Genomic DNA, 13288 nt, shown 5'->3' on the forward strand with positions numbered 1-13288 from the left:
TCCTATGATGGGCTTTTGTGCCACCATGATGACGACGAGGAAGCAGTATAAGCGTTATTTGCGGAAATTGTCGCTCTAAGTATTCTGACAACAGTCTAAAGTTGAATTATCTCATAGTATGAACCTCGTGCCCTGTGGAAACTACTTCGTCAGATTTGCACATCTGCAGCATGAATAGAATCATGGTTGGGGTTGAAACAATACGAAAAGGAATTTCGGAAGCTACTGCAGTACAGAATATTACTCTGAATACATAGGACCAATCCAAACGGGCGTCCATTGGAGTAAAAGTGTCTTCACCGCCTGTTTGTCGAATTCGGCGCTTCTTTGACGGAAGAATGGAAGTTGTAAGGTATGGGCTATTGGAAAGATACTCTAACCTTTCCCATTCTTATCGAGTTCAATTCATCAGAGGCTACGATTCTTTTAAAAAACACTTCATTTGAAAGTCGTTGGAAATTTTCAATCGTGTGGTCTTTGATTCTTCGGCAACCAATCAGGGTCATTTGGATTGGATTCAATTCCTCTTCCTATCAAAAACTTGAAAATGGAAATGGATATTTCTTTTTCGATCAAGATTTCCTTAATATGAACACTCAAGAGAATGAGAGCCAATTTTTTTCCTTCTTAATCGTATTGATTACGTGCCTGCTAATCAACCCTTCCTGGAATAGGATTCTCTTGAAATGTTTAAGAAAACCTGCTGGGCTTATATTCGAAAAACAAATCATCAAGAGAAAGAACAAATTGAAAAAAAAAACACTCTTTGCAGGTAATTTGAAAATAAAACTCATCCCTAAACCCATTCGGTACAATACCATCTTAAAATCAGATTAACTGAACAAATAATGAGTTTCCTGAAGACTTCTTTTGTATGTATTGCTGTTGTCCAAAGCTTAAATTTTTAACATTTCAATCTACGTCAATTTTCTTTGAAACCTTTCTCAAAAGAAAGATTCATCTTCACAGACGTGAAACATTTGTAACACCTCCTGTGTAGCATCCTTCTCTTTTGAAGATTCTCAATGCTATTCCAGCCAAAGGAAATACCCATCCTTTATCTTTACTTCCAGACGAAACCCACAGTAGTATGCCAAGAAGTGTATAAAATTACGAGCAATCCAATTTAATAACGAGTGGAATCCTTGTGTTTGAATTAAATACACCAACACAGAGAAACCTATTAAATACACCAATGAAAAGGATATGCGGATAGGGAAAATGAGCGATTCAAAAGGGATTCTCTAAGGCAACGTGGTTCTTCCGCTAGCTCCAGAAAATTTAAACAAAAACGATATGCTTTGCATCATGCGTGAAAATCTATTTTTAGTCCTTTAATTATTTGGGTCAGGCTATTGGGTTGACATCCTTGAACTTTTTTTAAATGGTTTATGTACATTGGAAGATAATTTGCACCGAATAAGGCGGTAATGAGTTTTGAACAGCGGAAATCACTTCAACCGTAAAAAAGGGTGTTCCCTGATAGCTTCACGATCTAAGTTAGATTTCAAATCAGGAACATCTCGTGATACAACCAAGATTAGGTTGATTCTAAGGGCGGAGTCCTGGAGGATCTGTACAGAGGAAACCTTTCATTACAAAGGAGAATCAAGAGCAAGCTCTCATTACTTGGTATACTACGTATGAAGATGTCATTGAAGCTAACTGGCATGCTTCAAAGTGGAACGCGTCCTACCTTAGATTTTGGTTCTCAAGATTTTAAGAATGAAGAGAGATGAAAAAGGAAAATCGGAAAATTTTGCATTATTTCTATTCAATCTATGAAGACCTTCTGTGAATAAGGCGAGCCACATTGAACAGCAGCCCTCAGATGCTTGATCTATTCAACTAGTTAGGAATACCACAAAATTCAGACAACAAAATGAGCTCTGCAAAACAAGAAGCCACTTGAAAGACATAGGCCAGGAGTTTTCTTGGCTATTGGCGTTTCTGAACCTGATGAGAAAGTTTGGGAGCAAACAGGTTGACGACTCTTCTACAGGCTTCTGGAATTGACATTTCTGGTGTCGATTGTCAGTAAGAAGGGAAGGGATGCACGGGCCACTGCACCTTCTTCAAAGACGTAGAATCACAAAACAAAATTGACAGCAGTGACAGTGACTGCTGTCTTCGTCAGTTGGCGGGTCAATTGCTGCAAAGCACAAAGATATATATTCCTCATCTATAAACCGTGGGCGATTAATTAGCAACTGCTAGACCCCGATCTTTGCACGTTAATTCGTTGTATGACGAAGAGACTGTTAGTGCTGCTCCTGCAGATAATAATATCCTATCCTACCCATCCTATACTGCGAGGTAGTCCTAACATCAATATGCACAAATTCAAACTAATGGAACAGAAAAGCAGGTCCTCAAGTTGGACAATGAACTCACAAGCAGGCGAGAAGTCATCGACATAGACGTAGCATCCCTTGATATAGCAGCTTTCATCGAAGTTCGGTGGGCATCAAACCATCTCACACTCTCAGACAATGCAATGTAGTGGCATAATTCTGAAAAAGAATGTAAGACCGGTTGAACGATTATTCTGAAGATGATTTTATGAAGATGGAGACTCGTACGTGGAAACCTCGAAATCAAAGCGGATCCTTATCAAAGAACGTAGCCAGCAGCTTACCAATCTATCTTTGTATAGTGGGAGATACAGTGAAAGTTGACGACAAAGCATCTGATTGAAGTGTACTTTTTGAACTCTGACAGGTGGTAGTTGTCAACTCGGAGATTTGATGTGAATGTTCTGGCGTTGAAGATTCGTGGAATTGCTCGGAAATTATTTTTAATGTTTACATTCAGTTATTCCTGGTAATAAACCATACATTTTTGAGTACAACAAAATAACAAAATTCGAACAGGAACATCTCGCCTTGACCCAAGAAAGCATGTACGACTAAGTTGAGGATCAAAACCATACAACCCGGACAGACCAAGGTTGATTGCATCAGCAGATAAGCCTTGACACGACTTTCCCGTGGTGGCCGTTGGAAACTATCCTGTGTTGCATCGGGTTGAGGTTATATTCCTCGAAGTAAATGGAGCTGGTGGATGGGTGAATTGAAACGATAGCTCCAAAACTGTCCTCCTTGCTCTGCAAAAGGGGTCGAAAGGATCCAAGCCAAGATGGAAAAGGATACGCGAACAAGAGGGAGGTGCTTGGTTTTGAGTATGCGGACTTCCAATATCTAAAACACCATCGGTTTCATTTAAGATATCTACCCTAGCGGCTGGGCTAGTAAGGGGGGTTTCCTTACTGTAAAAGTTCTTGAAACAATGCATGAATTCTATCTTAACAAAAACAAACATGTTAGATGGAGAGGGAGTGATGCCAGACATATCATGGGGGACGAGCTGCTTGTCCCCAGCCAACATCCCCGTGCTAAGCCAATGACAATGATGGCTTGATACGCAGGAGGGTGATTTGAAGGCCTCGTGACTACATCTAGATCATGCCCTTGATAAAATAAAATGGCGCAACCGATCATGACCAGCCAACCCTGCTTATGAACGGGACGAAGGCTAAAGAAAAGGAAGGCCTCAATACATTCAACTGCAGACGCCCCGAGAACCAGTAAAAAACATTGTCCCGAGCAAAACCGATCTCATTAGGTAGTTGTGTTGACAGCAAAAACAGTAGAGTTTGCAATGTTATAAAGACTGATAATCTCAGTAGAAAACAATGACGGCCGTTTAACAACGCACGGTTGTGGAAATCATTCAATGAGATGCCCAGATGATATTTACAGACACTTCAACTAGTGATAAAGTTGTGAAACAATGCAGTCTGATATAGTCACCTGCCTGATGGGGCATTGGATCAGAAGAGACTTCTCCCAACTAATCCGTGGGTACCACGTTCGAGCATATCAAAACCAGTTCTCTGGGGTTTCTTCAGCGCATGTGGCGACGTCCAGCTTCTGGCTCAAACTAATCCCACATGATGAGATTGTTGCTTGAGTTTAATTACTGAAAAATAGTCGGCCTTCCATATTCCTAGTTAATGAAGGGTATTTGGAGACACTGGAAAAGACACTCCACAAATAACGATTAGGAATGCAAAAATCAAAGTCTCCCGCTCCTTAAAAACTGATGACGACCTTAGCTCAGGTGAGATTACCAAAGATGTCTCCCACTACTAAATAGATGAAACTAAGAGTAGCATAGTCAACTTGGAGCTGTTGAGGTCCGCTTCGGTTAACTTGATAATTTTCATCAGGACGACGGGAGCATACAATCCTTGATTCAGGAAGCCTGTATTGAACGATTGCTGCTATGCGCGGCATCTCTTCTTACAAGCGACGGTCTGCTTATTTCCATCGCCTTTTTGAGGTATTTAGATCTACGCTCTGCAGCGTATAAAGCGAGATGATACGATAGATGAACGTAACTCGCAAAGCCTGTGTTGTGTCCTAGCGTGTGTTGAACTTGTTCGACCGTGCAAGCGGCGGCCCGTTTCGCAACATCAACCGCGTATCTGACTTAACGCGATTCATTAAACATCTTGATACATAGCAGACTATCGTATGAGGCGTTTCAAAGATTCAGATCAATGATATATTGCTAAGCCGTTCCGATATGACCCTCATTCTACGCTGTCCTTCCCGGGCATACAACTCGTGTGACAAGGATCACCATTCACTGACAGGGACGACTGCGTGTCTCAGCCAATCTCATTGTTTGGACCATCGCTTCGCTCTAAAATCAAATGGTTTTGGTGAAGATTCTCCCGCTGAAGGTGCCTCGGTGTCGCCTTTGCCGTTGCTTAACAGCACGAGGCTCGCAACCTTTCAATGGGAGGGGAAAAACCTGTCACCAAACATCTGTTGGACGCACTGAGTAGCAAGTCGGACTTATGTTTGAATACAAGTTTCAGCAGTATGCTGAGAATACCAACCGATTTATTCCATCGGATGGGGCAGAAAGCTTGAATTGAAGGAATATGAGACTCCAAAACAAATCGTGCAGTATATTTTTCAGTCCACAAACGCTGATGGGGAAACGCTCAGTGGCTCTGCTCTTACCAGAAATGATTCATTACATAGTTTTCTACGTCCTAAGTGAGGCTCCAACGAACTAATGTAATGGAGTCGATAGGAGTAAAGAAATTATATGTCTCCTTAGCATACATGGTTTACTACCGATCGACACCATTAGAATACCTGAAAAAATTTAGGGTCTACTACTAATTTTTATTTTAGGGGTTGAGGCGGCCTAGGTCTGCATTTATTTGATATTGAACGGGACCAAATGGAGAGCAAATTACTCTTACTTTTTTGGTCCACGGACCCCTCTTTTCGGGCTTAACACCCAAGTATTAAAAAATTAAAAGACGTCGAAGCTGGCTTACTTGACCGGAGCTAGAAGTTCGTTCTCTATTTGGTCCGCTCTGACATTAAGTGGATCCGGACTTGGGACTCCTCCTCCAATCCCTAAAAAAAAATGCTAGCTCCGACCAAAAGCAAAAACAGATTACTACCGCGATGGAATGAAAATCTATGTAATCTCAGGAAGATGACTAGGAAGAATTTCAATATCTGGCATAAGTGGAAATACTGGCAGCCATATAGTGATAGTGTTGGATTGTACAAAAGTACGTTTACTGGACCTTTGTCCTTAAACCATCAATGACTCTGCAAGATTTAGCCAAAAAGTAGGGAAACTTAAAAAATCGGATGGTTCCTAGACGAAATCTTCTGGATAGACTCTGAATTTGTTTTGAGGTTACGAACTCTCAGTCGTGAAAGAAAATCGGATCGATAATCTCGAAGAAAGGAGTCAACTAGACAATAAACAGATTCTTAACATACAAATTTTCCGTGCCATTCGGTGAATATCAGTTGTGCTACAGAAACAGCAAAGTAAGGTTGCTTCATGATTGGCGGACATTTATCGGACTTGTCTTTTGTCCTGCTTCGTCCCATAGAGACGTAAGGGCAGTTTTCATACTGAAGAGTGCCCGTGATTATGTTAAAACATTATGATATTATGGAGCAAGAGAGAGAAATAGTACTCTAGAAGCGTATTTCACAACTTGAAAAGGACGCGGTTTAGGACACATTCACGCATATCAAAAGATTCGTTCCAAAGTCATCGAAATGGTTCGTAATATCTTGGCAAACGCGGCTGCTCCACTGCTGGCAGGGACTGCCTAGTCGTTTCATACCATAGATATTGATTTCCCCCGAATAGTTTGCGAGAGTAGGTCCTGCGCATCTTGGCAGAGGTTGAAGTTGATTTACATGAACCTCATCTCCCTTTTTGTGTTGAGAGCTGTTCTGTACTGCGGGCACCTGCTGCCAATTGTCCACTCCCTCCTTCCCTATTTAGCTTTAGCTCCACAGTCCTTGCTGATGTGGCTTTCCACTTTGTATCTCCTGCATTGCAATATGACTGAATCCAAGCTATTTAACGTATCGGTTTAGTGCCACCGCTCCCTAAGCCCATACATAACCCAGCCTATTCTTATTCTCACTGTTGCTGACAGTTTGAATGCTGCCTCTGCTGGTAGGCTAATGATGGCAGTTTGTGTTCTGCCTTAGGCTTTCCTCACCCGATACGATCGAACTGCTTCTCCAAGGCTTCGTGAACCTCCTCCCTTCTTGTTGATCTCATCTATATCTTTGAAGATTGTAATGATTTCCGGCCTGCCAGCCTTTATGTCGGTTTTTTGTCCTAACGATTTTCCGATTTGGTTCAAGGAATTGTCCACGGTTACATCCTTGGATTTCTTGAGCTCCAACATAAGGTATCTTTTCAGGGACTGTCTAATTAGGCTGACATTGTACCCCAAGTTGATAAGCTCAGGGTCTGTCTTAACTCTGTCAGCGAATTACCTTTCACCATGTTTGGGGATGATAATCAGGTCCGGTCTTATCTTCCTCCGATCCTTTTCTTTAAGTGCTTCCTTTCTCTTCAACATCCGCCTTAAGAGATCCTCCTCTTCCTGGAGTCTATTTAGGTTCGCCAGCAACTTGGTCCTCATGGGGTTCGATTTTTTTGGGAGCTGAGCCATTTTATCTTTTTGCGCTGCCTCTTCCTCGTTTTCGTATTCTGAACAAGCGTTACTTTTGTCGCCTGACTCACTTGCCCGATCCACGCTTTCTTTCACTCCTCTTTCTGTTGAAAATCGCATAAGGTAAAGGGGCGTGAAGGTTGGAGCCTATTCCGTTTGAGGTAATATGATGTGTAGGAAGATACTCCTCTGTAGGCAGTTATTCTAACATAACACGCTACTTTCTTAACCATAAAAGATCCAATGGCTCCATAAACGCATTTGGCAAAAACGGTGCTCCATTTTTCAATTTTCTACCTGATCTACGGCTATTATATTGCGCGGAAGTCAAAAGTAATGTACAAGCCAAATTGATATCCATCATCAAAGGATTTTCCGACCGCAAAAATGTAAATTTGAATAGCTTTTGTTAAACGTTTTGTCCTGTGATACGTAGGTAAGTCGAAGCCATTCAAAAGCATGTTTATAGTCAAAACGTTGTTTAAAATTCCATAGTATTACCGTTTACCTTTACAAGGATATAATGCTGAAGTTAAAACATAAAAGGAAAACCTGAAACCTGTTACTAGGTCGTGTTTTTGTTTGCATACAGAAATCCGTAGCTCGCCTACTCCCTTCAGAGGATGTAGCCGAAACCAGAGAAATGCCAATATGCTCCTCTGTTATTCGTTCATCTGAGCTTTTCATGATTTATGTAATTACGTGCTCGTGTTCAGTCCTTAGGTTGCGTTTACGAAACTTATAATCCAAGCCATAAAGGTGAATGGAATATAAGGAATAACGCTTAAAGTGAATCATAAACTGAGGCTAGGATTAGGTTGTAGGGATTCGGCACAAATATAAAATTGGTTTTTTGATGTCCTGGGGGTTAGATACGAGTACCGTTTAAGTTTTTAATCTTTATGTATTATGGATTGTGGTCTGTCTGAGGATACTCAATTGATACTTTTTAATCGGAGCTAAGTAAACTTTACTCGTATCTTTGACAATATTTGATGTTCATCTTAGTCTTCTGCATTCTAAATTGAAAACGGACGTTACTTTCTTACGGATATGACCGAATAATACTAAAATTTCACTTCAAAAAGATCCGGATTCTTTGTTAATCTAGAATTTAAAAGGTCAGGCTTCCAACTCATTAAAAAAGGATAGTTCTTACTCGGATACAGGAATGAATGGGTAAATAATATCCGGGACATTAATAGTATTCTTACAACTGAACTGCGACCCAAAGCTGATGATGACGACCCTTACCCCATAAACTTCCGAATAGATCCTTAAATTATTCTGGCCAAGAAGCATAAACAGTATTATCTGCTGAAGCTTTTGTCCTTATTTTGTAACCTACCCTTTTCGGGAAGGTTCAATTTCCATTTAAAGTTTCAAATTTCATCAAAAATTAAATTCCTCTAATTCTTAAAGCCAAAATCTAAATATTGTTTAAATTTCAACTTTCATCCCTTTTAAAGGGAGGACTATTTTCACAGTTCATTAAAAAATTCTATGGAGTTAACTCTCTGAATAAATTATTATCCTTTTTGCCCATAGGTAATCAATATTCGATGCTTTGTTGTCCGGCGTCAGTTTCTAAATTTCATCAACCTTTTAGATTATCTACTTTCAGTGCGGTCTTCCCAGTAGATTAAAAAAGATTTTCACTTCAAGCGGATAATATAGACAAAGTGTGGTTGTGATGGGATCATTACCGCAGGGTAAGAATGTTTCCGGAATGGATGGATGTTGCGGAAGCTAGAAATACTCGTAGAAGAGAAATATTTGTTTAAGGGCATGCGTTTTAAATTTATTTGCCATAGGAGACCCACTTACTTTACAAATATTTGCAAATACCAGAGGCAATTGTTTGAAAGACATTGGGGTGAAATACTGCTGTACGTTCTTCTTGACATTCGATAAGTTCGCAAGGAATAATTGAGTGGGAGACGTCATCAAATGAGGTCTTCTATCTATGCCCACAGAAAATATCTGAAGATACACCCAATTTGCGAAGGATTTGGATGTTTGTTAGAGTACTGGAACATGCAGGATACATTCCCTCCAGCGAAATCCTTTTTGATGCCAAATTTTAGCTCGTTAGAGGGTGAAGTTCTAGTTGATCAAATCCCTTCCTACTCGTTTGTTTTCTTTTGTTTGTTATTTTTATCTTATGATTGAGTAAACTTTGGTTCGGCTTCATTATCCTTACAGTAGGCGCTATGTATGGGAAGGAGCTACAGCAACAGGGTCTACTAGCAGAACGCCTACGTACTACGTGTTGCACTGAAGGTATTGGGCATTTGTGATGGTCAGGGACCATTTGTCATAGAGCGAAAATCCTGGTAACATACCATCTACTGTTCATTTGAATTTTAAGGACAGTGTATGGTTTCAGATAGGATCTAAATAGTGGGAGAACTGCTGAACGACGAAAGAGAAGGAATTACAAAAAAAAAACTAAAGAAAAATACGAATGAGATTATATGTTATTGAGAAACTTTGGTCCCCCAACAAGGATTGAATCATGGGATGGGATTCTCAAGCGAGATGGTACTGGTACTCCAGTGCTGCAAAAGAGAGTCTCTACATCTGTTGGAAAGAACGTTGCAAATTCAACCCAGGTCGTTTTCGCAAACCGTTTGTTGCCCAACATTTGAAAAGCTTTCTTGTTGCGTAGATGATAGAAATTTGGCATGACCTGCCCAAGAAATTTAAAAGTACTAGGCCGCTATCAAATGTGTCTTTACCACTGGTATGGGCCAAGTTGTCGGCCACGTCCCAAAGGACGTCACAAAACCTGGTTAACTACGGAAACGTGAAGGTAGATCATGAGCGCGTAAGAGGTGGTTAGAGTGAGTGGGTGCGACGCGATTGGGCACCGAAGTCGAAACAAATTTGATGAAATACCGTGTGGCAAAAGAAAGTTTACAATTATTTGGTCAGCGAACTAGAGGCTACGAATAATAAGGATTCGGGTACCATATATTGCATTAAGAAATAACTTATTGGAGATGGGTGGTCCTCCAACCAACAAGATAGCAAACTCTGCTGCGGGAACTGTAGACGGATATCCTTGCATGTGCACAAAGTGTTGTCAAAAATAATCGAAAGAAGGTTCAAAACCTTCTCAAAAATATTGCTGACGAATACTAAGGAATAATTCAACGGTGAATGTCAACAACTGATCAGATATGCTCAGTTAGACAAATACTGTAGAGATGTTAGGAATACAATATTGATGACCATCAACTTGACTTCAAGCAGGTATACGACAATGCCGACTGCTCCGTGCTGTGCAAAATAGTATCTGAATTTGTGGTTCCAGTGAGGCTGATTAAACTCATCACAACCACAATGAGTTAGCCTAACACTATAGAAAAATTACAAAACCAGCTAACAAGATGTCCCGGTAGAAATTCCGGATGAAAGCAAGGCAATGACCGCAACACTATTCAACATAGCTCTGGACCCTACTATACAAATCATCCCTTGATAAAGTTTTATGAAGCATCGAAGGAATTTGTCCTAAAAATGAATGAAGAAAAGACTAAAAAAATCATAACACCAGCAGGGAATCACCAATCAGACAAAACGTATACTTAACCGCAAATCTTACAAAGGACAGGGACGAAAAAGATAGCGCCAACAGACCAATAATGGTCACCAACAAAGCATTCTACTTAGTATTAATACTACTATTATGTATATCGTTTTGTCCCGCTTTGTTTTTAGTACGAAAAACCAAAAAGAAAACAAATTTTTCTGTTTTGGTCTAACTAAAACTTACTGGGGGAGGAAACAACTGGTTCTCGAAATATCGGTATAAGAAACAAATATAGTTTTCTATTCTGCTTTTCAGGGAAAATTTAGTCTTTCCTTTCTACTTTTTCTTACTTCTTAGTATCGTCAATGAATAGGAAAACAACGCTCGCAATGAATAATATAAAGCTTCGGTAAAGGTTGAAATTTCACCCCCATCATCGAAGGGGTGAATATTTTATGGATGGGGAGCTGGAAAGTTCCCACTCCTCAACCCGGATAAACACTCGTGGCGGTCACCCCGCTATCAAAATTTCCTTCCGTTTTTTTCCTATCATCCTGGTAAAGTTTGAATTTTAAACCCTAACTCATGGGGGAGGGAATATGGAAGTGGAAGGGGAAGGTCCTGCCTTCAACTCCATAAAAAAATTGCCGTATGTGGAAGGAAGAAGATCATCTCTTTCTAGCATAACTGAATTGAAAGGTTAAAGCGCCCTCAAAAGGGGCTATTTTCGTATCAATAATTTGGTAGGACAATCATCGTTGCGATGTGCAACGTGGTTGCACCCATGACATTCTCTTCTCCTCACCTGTGTTAGTGTGGGAGAGGGTGGAGGGGCAAGGTGGTGACTCCCTCTGTAACCCCCTTGCACATTACAGCGACGGTCCGTGCAAACTGCTAAATATTCTACAGATAAACGTTGAAAGTGAGAAGAAAATTTGCGACACGAGAGTTCGTGTGGAGTCGACCATTGTTAAGCCGGGAGATCACCATTGTAGCCTTTAAACTTAGGCAGGAGGAATATTGAATGCGATCCGCCGTTGATCTTCCATTGCTCAATTCTCGATTTGCGGCACACCGTTTTGAAACTTCTTTATTCATCAGCGTAACTTGGATAAAGTAGCGTACCTCAAATGGCGTTCTTTATGATCGACGTATCAACGAACGTCCCAAATCCAAAATATACCACAGCATTATTTCCCTGTCGCCCTCCATGGTTCTGAGTGTTGGCCGAATATAAAAGACAATGAACCGCACTTCGCGGTTATGGAAGCGAAAATGCTGCCCTGGACCAGTAGCGTAACGCGCCGTGACCACATGATATCCGCCATCGATTTGGAGTTGCATTGATGGTGCAAAAATTGTGAGAGAAGTGTCTTCGATAGCATGGAGATGTAATTCGCACTTACGAGAGAGAATTCACTTGCCAAGATTGATCTAAAAATCGTAATATGTGGAAAACGAGCAGAAGGCCGACCGAAACAACGATGGTTTGATACGCCGAATAGTGATTTGAGAACTTCGTAATTCCCTCCGCGCAGAGGGGCGCAATCGATCAAAGCAAGTTGACTTCGCTTCTGAACGGTATAACGGCTGAAGAAGAACACCTAACGTAAGATTTCTGTGCGGCAATGGATGAAGTTGGCTGAGATTTGTTCGGTATACAGTACTGTGCACTACAGTATATATAATAGGCAGTATCCACCCTAAATCGTCCGGTCTTGTGAATGATTAAGAAAAGTTTATTCCTACACATCATGAAAATGGGGAGAAAAATGGGCTGACCAGTTTTAATAAGAAAGAGGTTTGGAAGATCGTCATGACCACCGCCAACAAGGTTGCCAATGATGTACTCAACTAGGAAAGGAGAGGATGCCAGGAGATGCGGGGCAGATTGCATCTAGTTGCGGAGCAGAAGAAGGAGAGGGGAAAATAGACTGAGAAGCGGCAGAGTGAATCACAAGATAGTTGGGAGAAATTAACAGAGGACCAGAGAGTTTTATCAAAGGGTGGGACTGCGGAAGTTGTGAATGTGGGATCAGAATGCTTTCAGGTTTGCGCGCTCCAATGAGTCTTCAATACTGGTCAGATATTATTTTCTGGACTTAATTGCTAAAAATTTGACCAAGAAACGCATAGGCTCCGGAAGACAAGAACTTCTTCCTAGCAGTAAGTTTTTGTGAACTTCAGTAGTGAACCAGGCTGGGTAAGAGCACAAGAACTTAGGAGAGGAGGGGACGAAGCAGATCTGAAAGAATGGTATAGAAGATGCTGACTGCTTGGTCACACGTTAATGGAGAGGGGGGGGCTATGGATTGTCGCCAAGGCTGAGTTCAATCTTTCGGAATTTTTCTCATGAAAGTTAAACTTGGCGAACTAACACATGACAGGGGAATGGAGTCGAGTGATTAAACTCTAGTTAACTAACTAACTTGAATGGGAGCGTAAGGGAACTGAGAAAGGCAACGCACAAGAAGGTTAGAGAGGACAAGGTTAAGAACGCGGATGGCACAGGAAAGGAGTTATTGGGAAGGGAAGGAATGCCGGGAGTAGTAGACCAAGAAAGTGTAGGAAGGTTAAAGTCGCCACAGTGGAAGAAGAAGAAAGTGACACAAAACGGCTAGGATTTCTGATAATCTGTCGTAGACACCATCGTACAGGAAGGAGGAGCTAGGGCCCGAAAAATATACACAGGATATGATAAAGTGGCGCGCGTATGGCGGCAT

At 41.1% G+C, this 13288-nt stretch overlaps 1 protein-coding gene across 5 annotated transcripts in view; it reads right to left on the minus strand.

Annotated features, from left to right (window-relative positions):
* LOC119658793 (ribosomal protein S6 kinase 2 beta) overlaps positions 1-13288 on the minus strand; it is a 147101-nt gene that overhangs the window by 67088 nt on the left and 66725 nt on the right. For 2 of the 5 annotated variants that reach the window (XM_038066506.1, XM_038066505.1), the window contains exon 2: positions 2395-2513. The exons of the other annotated variants lie outside the window; for them this stretch is intronic. In XM_038066506.1, coding sequence (XP_037922434.1) covers positions 2395-2513 — 119 coding nt within the window. The remainder of the gene's footprint in view (positions 1-2394; positions 2514-13288) is intronic. 5 annotated transcript variants of the gene reach the window in all.

The sequence above is a fragment of the Hermetia illucens genome, chromosome 6 (genome assembly GCF_905115235.1).
Source record: "Hermetia illucens chromosome 6, iHerIll2.2.curated.20191125, whole genome shotgun sequence".
NCBI lineage: Eukaryota > Metazoa > Arthropoda > Insecta > Diptera > Stratiomyidae > Hermetia > Hermetia illucens.